General features: G+C 34.5%; 2 protein-coding genes across 3 annotated transcripts; one reads left to right on the top strand and one right to left on the bottom strand.

Moving 5' to 3' along the window:
* The first annotated feature begins 1,106 nt into the window (after positions 1 to 1,106).
* Positions 1,107 to 2,965, top strand: LOC111888240 (uncharacterized). Of its 2 annotated transcripts, XM_042898189.2 has the most exons (6): positions 1,107 to 1,247; positions 1,364 to 1,790; positions 1,877 to 2,073; positions 2,161 to 2,259; positions 2,333 to 2,384; positions 2,536 to 2,965. In XM_042898189.2, the coding sequence occupies exons 2-6, from the start codon at positions 1,625 to 1,627 to the stop codon at positions 2,664 to 2,666; spliced, it is 645 nt and encodes a 214-aa protein (XP_042754123.1). In that variant the 5' UTR covers positions 1,107 to 1,247; positions 1,364 to 1,624; the 3' UTR covers positions 2,667 to 2,965. The 2 variants fall into 2 exon arrangements, with proteins under 2 accessions (XP_042754123.1, XP_023740137.2); XM_023884369.2 differs by lacking the exon at positions 1,107 to 1,247 and having other exon boundaries at positions 1,254 to 1,790.
* A 4,389-nt stretch (positions 2,966 to 7,354) lies between these two features.
* Positions 7,355 to 12,375, bottom strand: LOC111888231 (uncharacterized). The gene is made up of 9 exons (XM_023884360.3): positions 11,881 to 12,375; positions 11,320 to 11,438; positions 10,945 to 11,004; positions 10,154 to 10,844; positions 9,763 to 10,068; positions 9,498 to 9,674; positions 9,166 to 9,393; positions 8,099 to 8,604; positions 7,355 to 8,018 (listed from the first exon to the last, which is right to left on the bottom strand). Exons 1-9 carry the CDS (start codon positions 12,061 to 12,063, stop codon positions 7,538 to 7,540), a joined length of 2,751 nt encoding a protein of 916 aa, XP_023740128.1. The 5' UTR covers positions 12,064 to 12,375; the 3' UTR covers positions 7,355 to 7,537.
* Between the last annotated feature and the right edge of the window lie 2,487 nt (positions 12,376 to 14,862).

The raw sequence follows: 14,862 nt of genomic DNA, 5'->3' as shown, positions 1-14,862 counted from the left end.
GTGAATACAACATGTGTCCATATGAAATCTGTCATTTAACTTATACAAATAATTTCAAAATAAGGATGTCCAAAGACACCCTCCCTTTATAGGCTAATTATGAATGTGTCTGTCCCATTAGAACCCATGTTTGTCTATAAATAATAATTCCTTGCACGCATAAAATTTCAAGAGAGCGGTCATTCTGAGGTTGAGAGCATATACTTTATAGTAGTTAGTAAGCAATATTTATTCTTTTGTTTTGAGAGCTCAAGTGAGGTGTAACCTTTGTGTGTGATTGTAATTTTTCTTAGAAGTTTAATAAATTTTTCTCTAGTTAGTATGTGGACGTATGTCACTTTGACCAAACCACGTTAAACAATGTGTTCAGTTTTTAATTTTAGTTTTCAAAAGTTTTATTCCGCAAGTTTCACTGAAGTTCATTTATCATTTGTCTAAATTGCTTAACTTGTTTTGTTGTTCACTCAACAAAAATATATTTAAGGGGCACACTTTATTCTTCGCACATGATCTTAAAGTCAACGGACGGATAACCATAAGTGCATATAGGAAAAGCTTTCACTAAACTTGTCATTTGGTGAGAACAATTGTAGGACAAGGCTTGCAGTTAAGACCACATCATGGATATGTATATCAAAGTTTGCGATGTATGTTAATTTAGTATTTTTCAATGTTCACATGCTTAATTGTTGACATGTGAAAGTTTCATAGCGTTGTTGGAAAATTGGTAAGCACCTATATGTATCAACATTCTTGTAGATCAGTAGATGTAGTAAGTGAATTTTTGTGTTTGTCCATGTAAGACCTTGTAGAATCTATGAACTCCATATATGCTTGAATATAATATCTCTTGTTGGCTATTTTTATCAAACTACAACCCAGAATTCCTTGTTGAATCGAATCTTTGTTGATACATAATTCTTGTGTGGTAAGCTGAAATGAAATTGCTTGTCATTAATAAGTAAATTTGTGAGTATTCAAACTAGTTGATAAAAAATTGTTTTGTCTTGTTGAAGTTGTATATTTTTCTTGAAATTGTAAAAAAAATGGTTTAATATATTGTTTTCTTTTGTTAAATACTTTTCTAAATTTGTTTATCCAGAAGTATTTAACAGAAAACAATGGGCATGAAAATGTAAAACACGCGGTTTCAGAATGAATAGCATGGCGGGACCCAACAAATCGAAGGACTCGAGGGAAGACGACCATGAAATAATCAAAATCGAAAGGATCCGTCCAATTTCTCTGTAATTGCCGTCTTTTTCATTCCAACAACCTCAGCTTCATCTCCAGTTTTTGATTTTTTTTTTCTGTTCAATTTTTTCACAACAAAAAAAAAATGATCAGAAACCCTAATTTCCAGGTGAGGAAGAGGAAGTGGACGACGGTTTTGTTTCTGCTAAGAAAGAGGAAAAGAAAGAATGAAGAATCTCACCAAGACGGCGTTAAACATCCTAAAATTGTTGAGATTTTTGACGGAAATGAAGGAGATGATGATCATCATCATGAAAATGATCATTATCGCTCCGATGGGTCTGATGCTGATGAGAGAGACGAAAACCCTAGAGATAATTCCGATGAAAAAATTGAAGGTTTTGAACAGGAAAACCCTAGTTTAGATCTGATGCAGGAGGATGAACAAGAAAACTCAAAGTCTGCGTTATTGATTGTTTCCGAGAGGAAGAAGCATGGTGGAGATACAGATACTCCTCCCGACGATGATTGCTGTCCAATCTGCTTCGATGATTTCTCAATTGCCTGTAAAACAAACTGTGGACACTGGTTTTGTGGTAATTCTTTCTACATCATTTCTTTCTTTCTTTCTTCTTCTTCCCCATCAATGGTTTTTCAAGGGTTTATTGATTCACATATACAGCAAATTGCATACTCCAATTCTGGACATACAGAACAGCTCTTCAAAAATGCAATTGCCCAATTTGTGCACGACCCATTACCGAGTTGACACCAGAGGCATCTTTACTGATTATCCATGAAGTTGAAGTCATCGAAGCTCTAAAAAATGTTCAAAGGTATAACCGCCTTTTCCAGGGTGGTTTTAGTGGTGTCATATGGGTAGGTTTGTTTACATAATAATACACCATTATCACTTTCTTTTAAATTTCTTTTTTGATTTTTTGTTTTCCTTTTGGCAATTGGCAGAAAGTTTTTGAGGTTCCTGATGTATTTAGAAGAATGTTATCTGGTTTGATGGATCCAGATAGATTCAGAGGAAACTACTATGCAATGCGTATCTTTGCTGTAAGTTAATCATATAAATCAGTATTTTTTATGGGCTTAAAAATTAATGGACATTTTTTTTTCATGATTGCAGTTGTTGATGTCCTGCATTTATAATATGAGTTCCTTTGACTTCATTCCAACAGGTTTGTTTCACTACACCATATTGTTGTGTACTACATTCATATAAATAGCAACAAACTTTACCACATTAGGTTGCTATTTCTTGCAATTTATTGTATAATGAGAGGAATGATATGAATTGAGAAATAATATATGTATTTTTTTTTTTTGCAGGGACTATAGGGGTAAGGAGGTTGTTTGATATTTGTGCTATAGCACTAGTTGTAATCCTGTGTTTGATTGGCATATGCCATAGATTGGTGCTTAGAAGACGTGTTAGGCAACTTGCAGCTACTCAATTATAAGAGATATGAGTCAAAATTCACCAATGAAGGGAGAGGTTATATTAGACTTTTTCTCATTTTGCTTTTATAGTTTGTATTGTAAAGTTGTGGGCATTGGGTAAAGTTGTTGTACATTGTGTATTATATATAATATGAAGGAAGGCTACTTAATCGATTAGGATAAAACATCACATGGTAATCACCTGTCCAATCATAAGAAGTTTAGCTTTGAATATAATTTGGATTATAGTTAGTTCTTCAATTGTACATTAATGGATTTGAGGTTTGATTACCGGAATGTATATGCATGTTTTATGTTATGTCTTTTGATTGTACCGTGTTTTGTGTGCATTGTAGTTAACCCTTGTCTTTGATGGATGACATTTGCATTTTTTCATGTTTTTGTAAAGCCATCACTCTATAAGCTTTATTTTGTCCGTTTTATGATGTAAATTGTTGAATTTACATAAAATATATAATTACAAGATTAATATTATTTAATAAAGGGTAAATGCCACAAAAATCATTCAGTTTATACGAAAATTTGATTATAATATTATGTTATTTTTTGTTTCACATTAGATGTGTTTCGAGTTTGTTACGATTTAGACCACTTGACCGGTTAATGGGGTTTGCTGATGTGACATAATGACATGTCAATTTTGATAACGTGACATTATGATTTATCAAAATTGAAATATATATATATATATATATATATATATATATATATATTGCACAAAACATTTTTTTTTTCAATTATGATACTATGTTTTTTTTTGTTCTAAATTAACTATCATTTTTTCCAATTTTGTTCTAAACTAAATTAAACTAATCGGCTATTAATCCTAATAGATGATGAAAAAAAATCAAGTGAAAACACTGCACATATCTTGAATCAATGAATCATCAGAGACTTTTGAACACTGAAGAATCAGAGAAGTCAGGAATGGAGAAGGAAAAAAAATTGCAGTGGTTCAGAAAGCCTTTCAGTGTTCAAGAATCGAGATTGTAGAAGTCCATAATCGATAATCAATATTCAGAGTGCAAGAATGGAGGAAGGAAGAAGAATATGTAACGACCCAAATTTTATAAAGAAAATTTTCATTTTTTATTAGTCAACCATTTTTCATAAATCATAAAGATTCCAATAATTGTTTTCAAAACCATCAACATTACAACATTATTATTTTCAAAACATCATAGTGTTCCCCAAACCATAGCAGAAAAGAGAGATAGAGTGCACGCCGCATCATCACGCCTTGCCTTTGCCCTTGGACTCCGAAGTACCTGAAACAAATCCACAGACGGTAAGTTGAAAGCTTAGTGAGTCCCCCAGAGCATACCCTACACAAACCACATATCACGTTAGCTATAAAGCTACATCTACCACATATCACATGTTAATTAATCATGAAGTTATCTCTACCGTTAGCCACAAAGGCTATCTCCACCATCATCCATACAGGCTGTCTCTACCATTAGCCCTAAGACCATCTCTACCATTAGCCATAAGACTATCTCTAACGTTAGCCACAAAGGCTATCTCTACCACATATCATGCACACATACATATCACACCTTTACGTAACAAGTAAACCAACGAGATGGGCCGACCTTGGTGCCTTAAACCCCTTTGGTATGGTGAGAAAACTCACATCTCAAAGGCTGAACTGCAAACTGGATTCAGGTATGTCCTGTGCTGTTCTTCCCAAACTGTTTATAATCAATGAGTAAATATCTCAGCATAGTCCCATAAATACCCCCAGGGTCAACCTTGGTCAAAGTCAAAGTCTATAGTCAAGGTCAACAGTCCATATTGACCTTGACTCGCCGAGTACAATCATTCACTCGTCGGGTTCCCTGCTTAACTCGTCGACTCGCCAAGTCACCCAAGGGACTCGTCGAGTTCCTTGGTGTTTACGGCCGTAAACCACCAACTGTACACCTTTGACCGTAAACCCTTGGTCGTAAACCCTTGGCCGTAAACGAGAAAACCCTCTTAGCTCGCCGAATCACTTGCACGACTCGTCGAGTCCCCCAAAGTTCATCATGATTACAGTCCTTTCCAGTGAGACTTTAGGTCCCAAACTTTAGATCCATCATCTCCTATTGTAGATTTCACGTAAAGTTACAAAGTTTACGTGCATGCAGGGCCTTTCATAACCGTAAACACCAAAACTAATCCTCCAACAAGGTTTTCATACACGGAGAGGTAATAAGCTTATAAAGCATGCAACTTTATGATATTTGGGACCTAGTGAGGTTCAGATCTGGAACCATACCCTTGTGATACGTCCAGATCTAGGCTTGCTTCCATTTCCCCAAAGTTTGGTCATAAACTCCCAAATAGAATATAGGCTTAAGGTAAAAGATTCATACCTCAATTTGATGCCCAAGACGAACTAGATGCTAGATCCAGTGTTTTCCCCTTGATTCTTTTTCTCCAAACTTGGATTCCTTCTCAAATTCCCAAAGTCAAGCTCTCAAACGCACACACTTCACACACTAGGGAGTTTGCGGCCCTACACAGTCTCTTATGATGTTAAGAGAGGCTACAAGAGCGTTTAATGAGGCTTAAATAGAGGCAAACCCCAAAATTATGGTTTTTCATTAAACAGCGCTGACTCGTCGAGTCAGCCTTCTGACTCGCTGAGTCACTTCCGATTCGTGCCCCTGAAATACGACCCTACTCGACGAGTTGAGCTCCCAACTCGCCGAGTCCATGTATGAAACTTCTCCATTGGCAAGTTTCCAACCAATGCTCAAACCAGGTGTTACATAATAGATGTGTGATTGTCGCTTTTGATTTGAGGCGTCAGGCATGCATATGAGCGAATGGAGACGTGCATATTGAGAAGAATGTATCAACAATCGACATTAAAGGATTTAGGTAAGTAGGGGGCCCTTTACAAAAGGGAAAATGACACAAAAGTCCTACGAACTTTTTAGGGTTTACCCATTGAGTCCCTAAAGTTTTTGTCGGGCTTTATGGGTCCCTAAACTAGGATATGACATGATATTTTAGTCCCTGTCAACCTGTAACAACCGGTTCAGTGACCTTTTAGACCAAAAAAACTCACATTGTGGTCCTATAAAGCCAAAAAAAAAATCAGTTCGGGGATCATACGAATTGAGTGTGAATCAGCTTTAGAAGAAAATGAGAGTTTTTTTTGTACAATTTTTTTTTGGCTTTATAGGGGCACAATGTGAGGTCTTTTTTTTTTTTTTTTTTTTTTGTCTAAAAGGTCACTGAACCGGCTATTACGGGTTGACAATGACTAAAAGAGAAAATCATATCCTAGTTTAGGGACCCATAAAGTCCGACAAAAATTTTAGGGACTCAACAGGCAAACCCTAAAAAGTTCGTAGGGCATTTGTGTTATTTTTCCTTTACAAAATGGGGCCCTAAGCCCTGACTTAACTTTATAATAAGTAAAGCTGGCCCTAGGGCTAGAAGCCATTTGGTATGAAAATACTGTTATAATATAATTAATACATATTTAGTTTGTTATCTATAAAGCTGATGTATTTAATTGGAATTCTTCCATTAATTACAGATAATCCAGTTAAAATACACCAGTTTTATAGATAACAAACTAAATATGTATTAATTAAATTATAATCGTATTTAAGTTGTATTATTAGGATGTTATAATTTTTTCCAACAAATGAAAGAACTATATCTGCAAAAACCAAAAATTATTGATATATACAACAAATAGTCCCCTTGGTAATTAAAGCGACCACATACCTTTTGTGTTCTTGAGACAGCATTGGTCAATTATATCTGACTATGCATACCACACCTCCTAACTTATTTAAAAGTTGCATATTTAATAAAAAATACGATGGTTTAAATGTAAAAACCTTGTATTTATAAACCAAATTTGATTTTTAAATGAAAAAAATGTATTTATACGGTTTCAAATAAAAAAAATTAGAGTAAATTACTCGAATGGTCCTTATGGTTTGGGGTAATTTGCATGCTTGGTCCCTAACTTATTTTTTTAACTCGGAAAGTCCCTAACGTTTGTTTTTGTTACACGCTTGGTCCCTACTATTTGTTTTTGTTACGCGATTGGTCTCTGTCTTATCTAAAAAAACTATTATTTAAATAGGAAAAAATTGTAGGATAGGTAGGGTAAAGTGAGGGGGGTTGGGTTGGGGTGTGTTTATTTAAATATTTTAAAAAACCAAGGGCAAAATGGTTTTTAGGTAAGACAGGGACCAAACGTGTAACAAAAACAAACTGTATGAACCTTCCGAGTTAAAAAAATAAGTTAGGGACCAAACGCACAAATTACCCTAAACCATAGGGACCATCCGTGTAATTTACTCAAAAAATTATTTATATTGTTTCAAATAGAAAATTGTCAACACCGAACAAAAATAGAAAAAATAATGTTCGATTAGAACAAAAATTCAAATTCTTTTAAAAAAAATTAAAACTTAATGTCAAAATTGAAAAAAAAATGAACTTAATGTTTTTTATGTAAATTTTTTCAATTTTGACACGTCAGCATACCACATCAACAACATCAACAGACAATCGGGTTGACCGGTCAAGTATAACAAATTGGAAACACAATGTCTAATTTGAAACAAAAAATAATGCAGTGTTAAAATTGAATTTTCCTGTAAACTTAATGACTTTTGTGGTATTTATCCTTTAATAAATAAGAAAATATATTAAATATCGTATAATATTGGTCTTAAAGGGATTCGTAATGACATTAATTTGTACATATAATATTTTACACAAATGACCTCAAAATTCACAGGTAGTCGGACGTCTGTGTCCCCACCAACGGGTTTCACAGCTAATATAGACAGGTAAATCACAATATACAGAGAACAAAAAAGCAGATTATGTCTCTAATGTTCACACTTCACATACTCTCAATCAACCCAGCATACCATGGTCCATGTACATTCCCACTAACCCCACTCATAACTCCCAACACCTCACCGGCTTCCACCACCTTCTCAGCCAAACCGGCGGCACCAACTTGCCGGAGCACCTTTTCCGCCACCTCTCTCCCATTCCCACCGCCAACAAGCACCACTCCTCTTGTCGCCAAATAAACAGCTCGCGACACCTTAACAAAAACCGGGTCCCCAGCTTGTACGCTTTTTCTCAACATTCTTGCCATCACAACCCTTCTCGACTCATTTTTTGCCATGTCATCCGTTTTATCTAAATCCTCGGCTATCTTACTCAAAACTTCAACAAGCTCCTCCAAACCAGCATCTATGATCGTGTCAAGTGTCTCGGAAAGCTGCGTGGAGCATTTGAGCATCGTACGTTCCATGTCCTCGGGATTTGATATCATTTCATCCATTACAAGTGTTTGTCTTAGAACTAAGATGCTGTGTAGAATGTTTGTGTTATTTCTTAAATCAGCAAAACGGAAGGACCATAAATGTAATTTATTTCAACTTTTTATTACCTGGTAGCAATAACGGTTATCTTCTGAAGTTGTGTCTGAACAGCTCTGAGTCTCAGAAAATTGAGTTTTAGGGTTTCGGGTAACTCCTCCTTCATCACACCGTTAACATTGTTCACCAGCTTAACAAGACCTAACCTCACTAGCAAATCGCCTTTTTCTCCTTTGCATTCTGTATACTGATTATCCGTGGGAGACAATGACATAGTTTTGGATGAAATATGCAATGTACTAGAGAAGCTTCCACCAGTCCTGAGACCAGTGGAGGGCAGAACAGTCCTTTCGTCTTGCAACTCTAATAACACGCTCTTGTGTTCGTTCCATTCCTCATCTTTGCATGGAACCACAGATGAAAGCCATTCCATAGTCAGTGGAAGACGAATCAAGGCATCAGATGGTGGACCATAGACCTTTTCAAAAGCTTTTTTTAAATATTCCACGCCAGTGGGTCCCTTCAGTAACGGTTCCATCATTTTAATTCGCGCCTTGCTAATTTCTTGCTTCAGCACCTGCCATGAAAACAGCATTTCATATTTTGAATATAAGCCTGTGTTTGTTTCACACGGGACATGAACAAGCTTTCCAGGGCTATTCTCGATGATAAAGATAAGAAGGACATTTACGTCTTTTTACACATACAAGAGATCCAGAGCAAGTCCATGTCCCACCTTTTTTAGTAGGACAAAAGATTTTAATTTTTTTTTGTCTCGTTGACATCAGTTCTGGTCTCAAATCCAATACATGTCACATGCAGTACAATCTGCTCTGTCATGTCAGGTATAACAAACAGGCCTGCGGCCCTGTTTGTAAGACATAAAAGAACAAGATGACCTTGTACTGCATTTGACATGTATTGGATTTGAGACTGGGACTGATGTCAACGAGACAAAAAAAAATTAGAATAATTTGTCCTACTAAAAAAGGTGGGACATGGACTTGCTCTGGATCTCTTGTATGTGTAAAAAGACGTAAATGTCATTCTCATCTTTATCATCGAAAATAGCCCTGGAAAGCTTGTTCATGTCCCGTGTAACAAACAGAGCCTAAAGGAATAAGAGGAAAACATGCACCTGTATCTCCTCGAGTACAAACCGCAAACCTCTTATCAATGCAATTGCGTGTGAATGATTTGAACCATCGCCAGCCTGGCATAATTCTGCTAGTTCTGAGAGAACTTTCTGATGAGATTCTTTAAGTTTGTTTTCATGTGCTATGGCTGAAAGCTTCTGTAAACTGACTAATGAAAACTCCATGATTCTCCCAAGATATTCCATGTCCAAACTACGCGAACTCAACAACTAGGAAACGAATGAAGGAAATATTTTTCAATGATATAATAAAAAAGAAATCGAATCCTTACACTTACAGTTGATATATGTTAATGAAAATTTCAAAATCCTACCTGAGAAAGAATAGCAAGATCAATAACTTCATGAATCTCTTGTTTTTGGCTTTGAGGTGACATCTCACAAAGCTCATCTCTCACTTCCTTCATTAACATTACAACATGATCGTACTTTTCCTGTTTTATAGAATCCGAGATTCCATCCCAAAAAGCTTTTTCCATTGTCTTGCGTACCTGTTGATATAAATTATCGGAAGGAAAATTAAAAAAATGGTAGAAGAAAAAACCGAATATTGTGTATAAAAAGCCAAGTTTTTACCACCTTTTGGTTTTCATCAGTCATAGTCAAACTATCATAATGCTGACCATGAAGAAATTCATTCACAATGAATACATTCTCCATTCGTGGAATTGGAATCTCATCATTTTGGTTTACAAGATCTGAACTACTAGGAACATTGGAATCAAGGTCTTTAAGTGTTGACTGAATAGGGGAAGTCTTCTCCTTTGATTGAAAGTACTTTTTTCTTGTGTTGGAAAGAGCATTCTCCAAACGGTTTATTCCAGCTTCTCCACTCAGGTGGAATATTTGTTCCCTCAACATTTTTTGATGTTCTGTAACCTGCATCTGAAGAAGATTTCAATACCAAGTAAGGTCATTTGATTCCATCTATTGCAATGCATAAAAGAGGAAAGAAAGCAAATAGTAGAACCTGTTTCTGAAAAGCTTTCACATCATCTGTAAGAGCACTATCATCTCCTTCAGGTATCACCTTGTATTTTTTCATCATAGAGATTTCCATCTGACATGCAGCCTTTACCAAATCCTCCATTAAAGACTCTACATCCTTAACCTTCCATACAACAAAGCTATTCAAAAAAGAGCACCATGCTGCATCAAAAGCAAGAATCTGAGACCGGAATGTGGAAAGTTTGACCAGTCCATGGTTCAAAGCTTGACTCTGTGAAGGTCCATTCAGTATTATCTCAATCAACAACTCAAATTCTTGGACAAATTTCTTAGCAGAGAAGGTCAAAGTGGTCTCGCGATCCCCTTCACCTCTAAAAATTGCATCTGGATGACCTAAAATCATGTATGCACTTAACACGATTCTTGGTTGATACCTTGATAATCTAACAGATGGTTTTGTGGTTCTTGAAACAACTCGTGTAAGAAGGTGATTGATTTCATCTTGACCATGTAAATCGGGTAATAAAACTCTGTAACGTGTCTCTAAGCGATCAAGTAAGGATTTTGTGGTGTGAAGGGTAGAGGGATTTTCAATCAAATTTGCAAATTGCTCAAATGGCATTGAGATCACATGACTTGTGTTTATATTCAGAATGTAAAAGGCTTTCGCCAAATCTAAGGTAGTCTTCTGCTTAAGGAATTTTCTCCAGCATCTACCAGAAGAAGAAAAAATTTATCATATTTAAGCAAGAATCAAGAATAGTTTTTTGTATTTTAAATCCAAACATGGTTTCTTTATATGGATATATATACCTTCTTAATAGCGACTGAGATGTCTTGTTTCTTTGACTTTGGGTTTTGAGGATCTGCATTCTGTTAAATTATGTCTGTTAATGATAAGAACAGAAGGAAAATTGTATTGAAAATGAGCACAAAAACACACAGATGACATGTTTTTGTTCCCATAATGGTTATGTTAACCCTATAATCTCTATCAAATCAAGCATAAAATCGATAATACCTACTTTTACCTAATCCCTGTTTACAAAGTTAACAAGTTACCATAACACCTAAATGCCCCCTTAATACAGAACTTTCATTAGGACAATCCAAAACTACTTTAGTTTCAGCATGACTAAAACAGTGTAACACTGTCAAAAAATTTAAACTTGGATCAAGGAAGAATACCTTTTCTGTTCAGCAGCTTGGAGTTTGGCCTCTATAGATTGAGAAAGGTTATGATCATCTGCAGATTGAGGGCTCCTGCGCTTTGGCCGGGCTTTACTTGACAAATTCTCATAAAATTTCTGTCGCCACTCATAAGAGAAAGAAGGAATTGAAAAGAAGAAAAGAAAGGTGAATAAGAAGCCAATTACAGAGCAGACTGGACTTTGAGACGTTTTCTTCATTAACTCAATCACAGAAAGCACACAAATGCACATAAGAAACACCAGTTAATCGTAATTACCAATTAAATCTAATGATTAGAAAACTGAAAGAGTGCAGTTTACAGATGCCAAAAGGTTCTTGGTAATTGGCATAGCCTTAAACTTTAGATTTATCTTTTAAGGTTAACGATTTAGTTTTTCGTTTTCTAAATTAGTTCTTAATCGCAGCAGTATGCTTGATAGATCGTCAAAATTGTTGATACTACTCTATAGATCTTCAAAAATCTTTGCTCTCGCACAGCGGAGCTACCTTCTAAACGTATACATTTTCAAGTGAATTAAATAAATACAAAAACCTTACCTGTCGACGAAGATCTGCATTGCGAAGCTTAGCTTCGATCTCTTCAATGCTAGAACGAGAACCAGAAGCCTTTGTATCGGTGAGTCTCCGGCGTATCCTCGCCGGCACGGTCGGACGCGATGACAACTCCTCACCGTCGAAAACCAAACCGGTTTCCGGAGAATTACCTACTCCTAACTCCATAAATTGAATCTTCCCAATCGACAAATACTCCAAATTAATTCAAAATCTCCTTCACTATCAATCGATCACACTTTACAGTTTACTCTTACAAAACCAAAATCAAATTAATCAAGATTTGCTGTTGAGAAATATCTTTCATATTTATTCAATCCGAACATTAATTAATAAATATATAAAATATAAATACTAGTAGTAACTAAAAAATAAAATAAAAACCTAGGAAATAAATTACAGAGAAAAAAAATTTTATTCTTTATTTCAGCACTTCAATTTTGTATTTTTTGGATTGTATTTTTATATTCAAACGAATGGTGGTTTAGATGAGTTTGTTTAAGAAAAAAATAAATCATTTTTCTCATTTAAACAGGGGAATAGTGGGATGAGAGATAATATTCTTTTTTCTTGAAATCTATCCATTTAAATGTGGGATGATGGATACACGCTCTCTTTCTTTATATATATATATATATATATATATATATATATATATATATATATATATATATATATATATATATATATATATATATATATATATATATATATATATATATATATATATATATATATATATATATATATATATATATATATATATATATATCATGGTTGTCAAAATCGCGATCCTGATCGTAGGATCGTACGATCGTACGATCCTAGGTATGAAAAACGATCTGAATCGTAAAAGGATCGTATTTGGGGTAGGATCGCAGGTAGGATCGTAAGATCGTAGGTAGGATCGTAGGATCGAGATCCGATCCGATCCTACCTTCCTTTAATTTGTTTTTTCAAATGAATTTTTTTTACCACTTTACATCTTTTACCCTTTGCCAATCTACCATTTATCATTTTTATTGTGACTTATGACTAATATTTTGAAGTTTTTATAACTTTTGAACGAAAAATTAAATGTTTGAAATATTTTTCATGATTAAATATTATAAATTAAAATTATATTCTATTTTGTGGGATCTTAGGATCTCGATCCCGATCTTACGATTCCGATCTTGCAAACCCAAAAACGATCTTAGGTAGGATCCCGATCTTGACAACCTTGATATATATATATATATATATATATATATATATATATATATATATATATATATATATATATATATATATATACTAGTTTATAACCTATGGAAACTACGGTTATAAAATTAATCAAACTTTTATAGTAAAAACTCAAAATTATTAATAAGTTATTTTAAATAAATCATTAATTTAAGAGATATTTTTTATTAGTTATGTGAAATTATAATCATTGATTCAAATAAATATATAAAATTAATTTTTAATATATATTAGATATTTTTTATTTGTGAATTAATGAAAACAATAATTTAAAATTTAAAATTTAAAATAGAATCACATTAATGAGGAGGTCTAATAAATTTAAAATGGAAAACTAATAGATTGACAAGTGGCAACACATTAATTAAAATGTCTAATATGGTGATACATGGCAAAAGAGCTACTCTTTTATTAGTGTGTATATATATATATATATATATATATATATATATATATATATATATATATATATATGGTTATGTTATTTTGTTTTCACAATTTATTGTTTGCATGTATGATTGATTCGAGACCAATCATTTTAGTTATTTTAAGAAAATAATTAATGCATATTACATGTTGAAGATATAATGGATATTAATTACATCTTCAACATTAAATATGCATTAATTACTTTCTTAAAATAACTAAAATGATTGGTCCAGAATCAATCATACAACATTTAAAGGCCGTGTTCAACACGGCCTACGAAATGTAACTTGGATGTTTTTAAAAGACATTTGTTTTAATAAGATCCGGTTAGATGCGAGAAATAATAACATATGTTTGTGGATTGTTTTTCTTATTTGTGCTTGTTGTTTGAAAATATACTTCAAATGTTTTGTGATAGGTAATTTTGAGCTATCAGTGTCTTTCATTTCGATTGTTTAGTGTAGTGTAACATTCCGACTCCCATGTATTACATTTATTTATTTTTGGGATTTAATGAGTGGCTCGACGAGTTGTATGTCCGACTCGTCGAGTAGAGTTGGATTGAGCACGCGGGTTTAATGACCAACTTGACGAGTCATAGAGCCGACTCGCCGAGTTGGCGCTGTGAGATGAAACCCTAAATCCCCAGGGTTGGGACCTATTTAAAGGAACTTATGTCCTCATTTCCGCCTCACCAGCTATCCAACTCCCCTGTGTGAAACCCTAATCGGCCATTTGAGCTAAGAGAGAGTGATAGAGCTAATATTTGAGTATTTTGGTGAATCATTGGAAGACAAGAAGTGAGATTCAAGCAAGGAACGAGGAAAGGTTGTGAGATCCAGTATTTATTCACTTGGAGCTTCTGTTGGAAGGTAAAAGTCTTTATCTTGCTCATCATGTTGTTTAGATCTTGTTAATGAGGAACTTATGGGGCTTTTTCCATATTTCCTTGAGATTTGGTATGACTTGTGCTTGCCAAGTATTGAAACATCATATCTGAACCTTGTGAGGTCCATAGAGTCCAAAGGTCCCAGCTTTATCTAGCTATGAAAGAGTTATTGTGCTTAAACACCTTAGTTAGAGCTTGTATTGGCATTATGGAGCAAATATGTCATGCATGAACGTAAAGATCGAAGCTTTATGTGACATTCGAACCTTGGGAGGCTAGATCTAGAGTTTAGAGGGGTAGATTTGCCTTAAAACGTCTAAATGAGAAGTTGATTTAAGGGACTCGACGAGTCGGCTAGGGTTTTCCTCAATGAGTCTGGACATGGGTAACTCGGCGAGCTGACG

Source organism: Lactuca sativa, chromosome 9 (genome assembly GCF_002870075.4).
Source record: "Lactuca sativa cultivar Salinas chromosome 9, Lsat_Salinas_v11, whole genome shotgun sequence".
NCBI lineage: Eukaryota > Viridiplantae > Streptophyta > Magnoliopsida > Asterales > Asteraceae > Lactuca > Lactuca sativa.
Note: the sequence above shows the minus strand (reverse complement) of the source record. Positions and strands in the feature narration are given on the sequence as shown.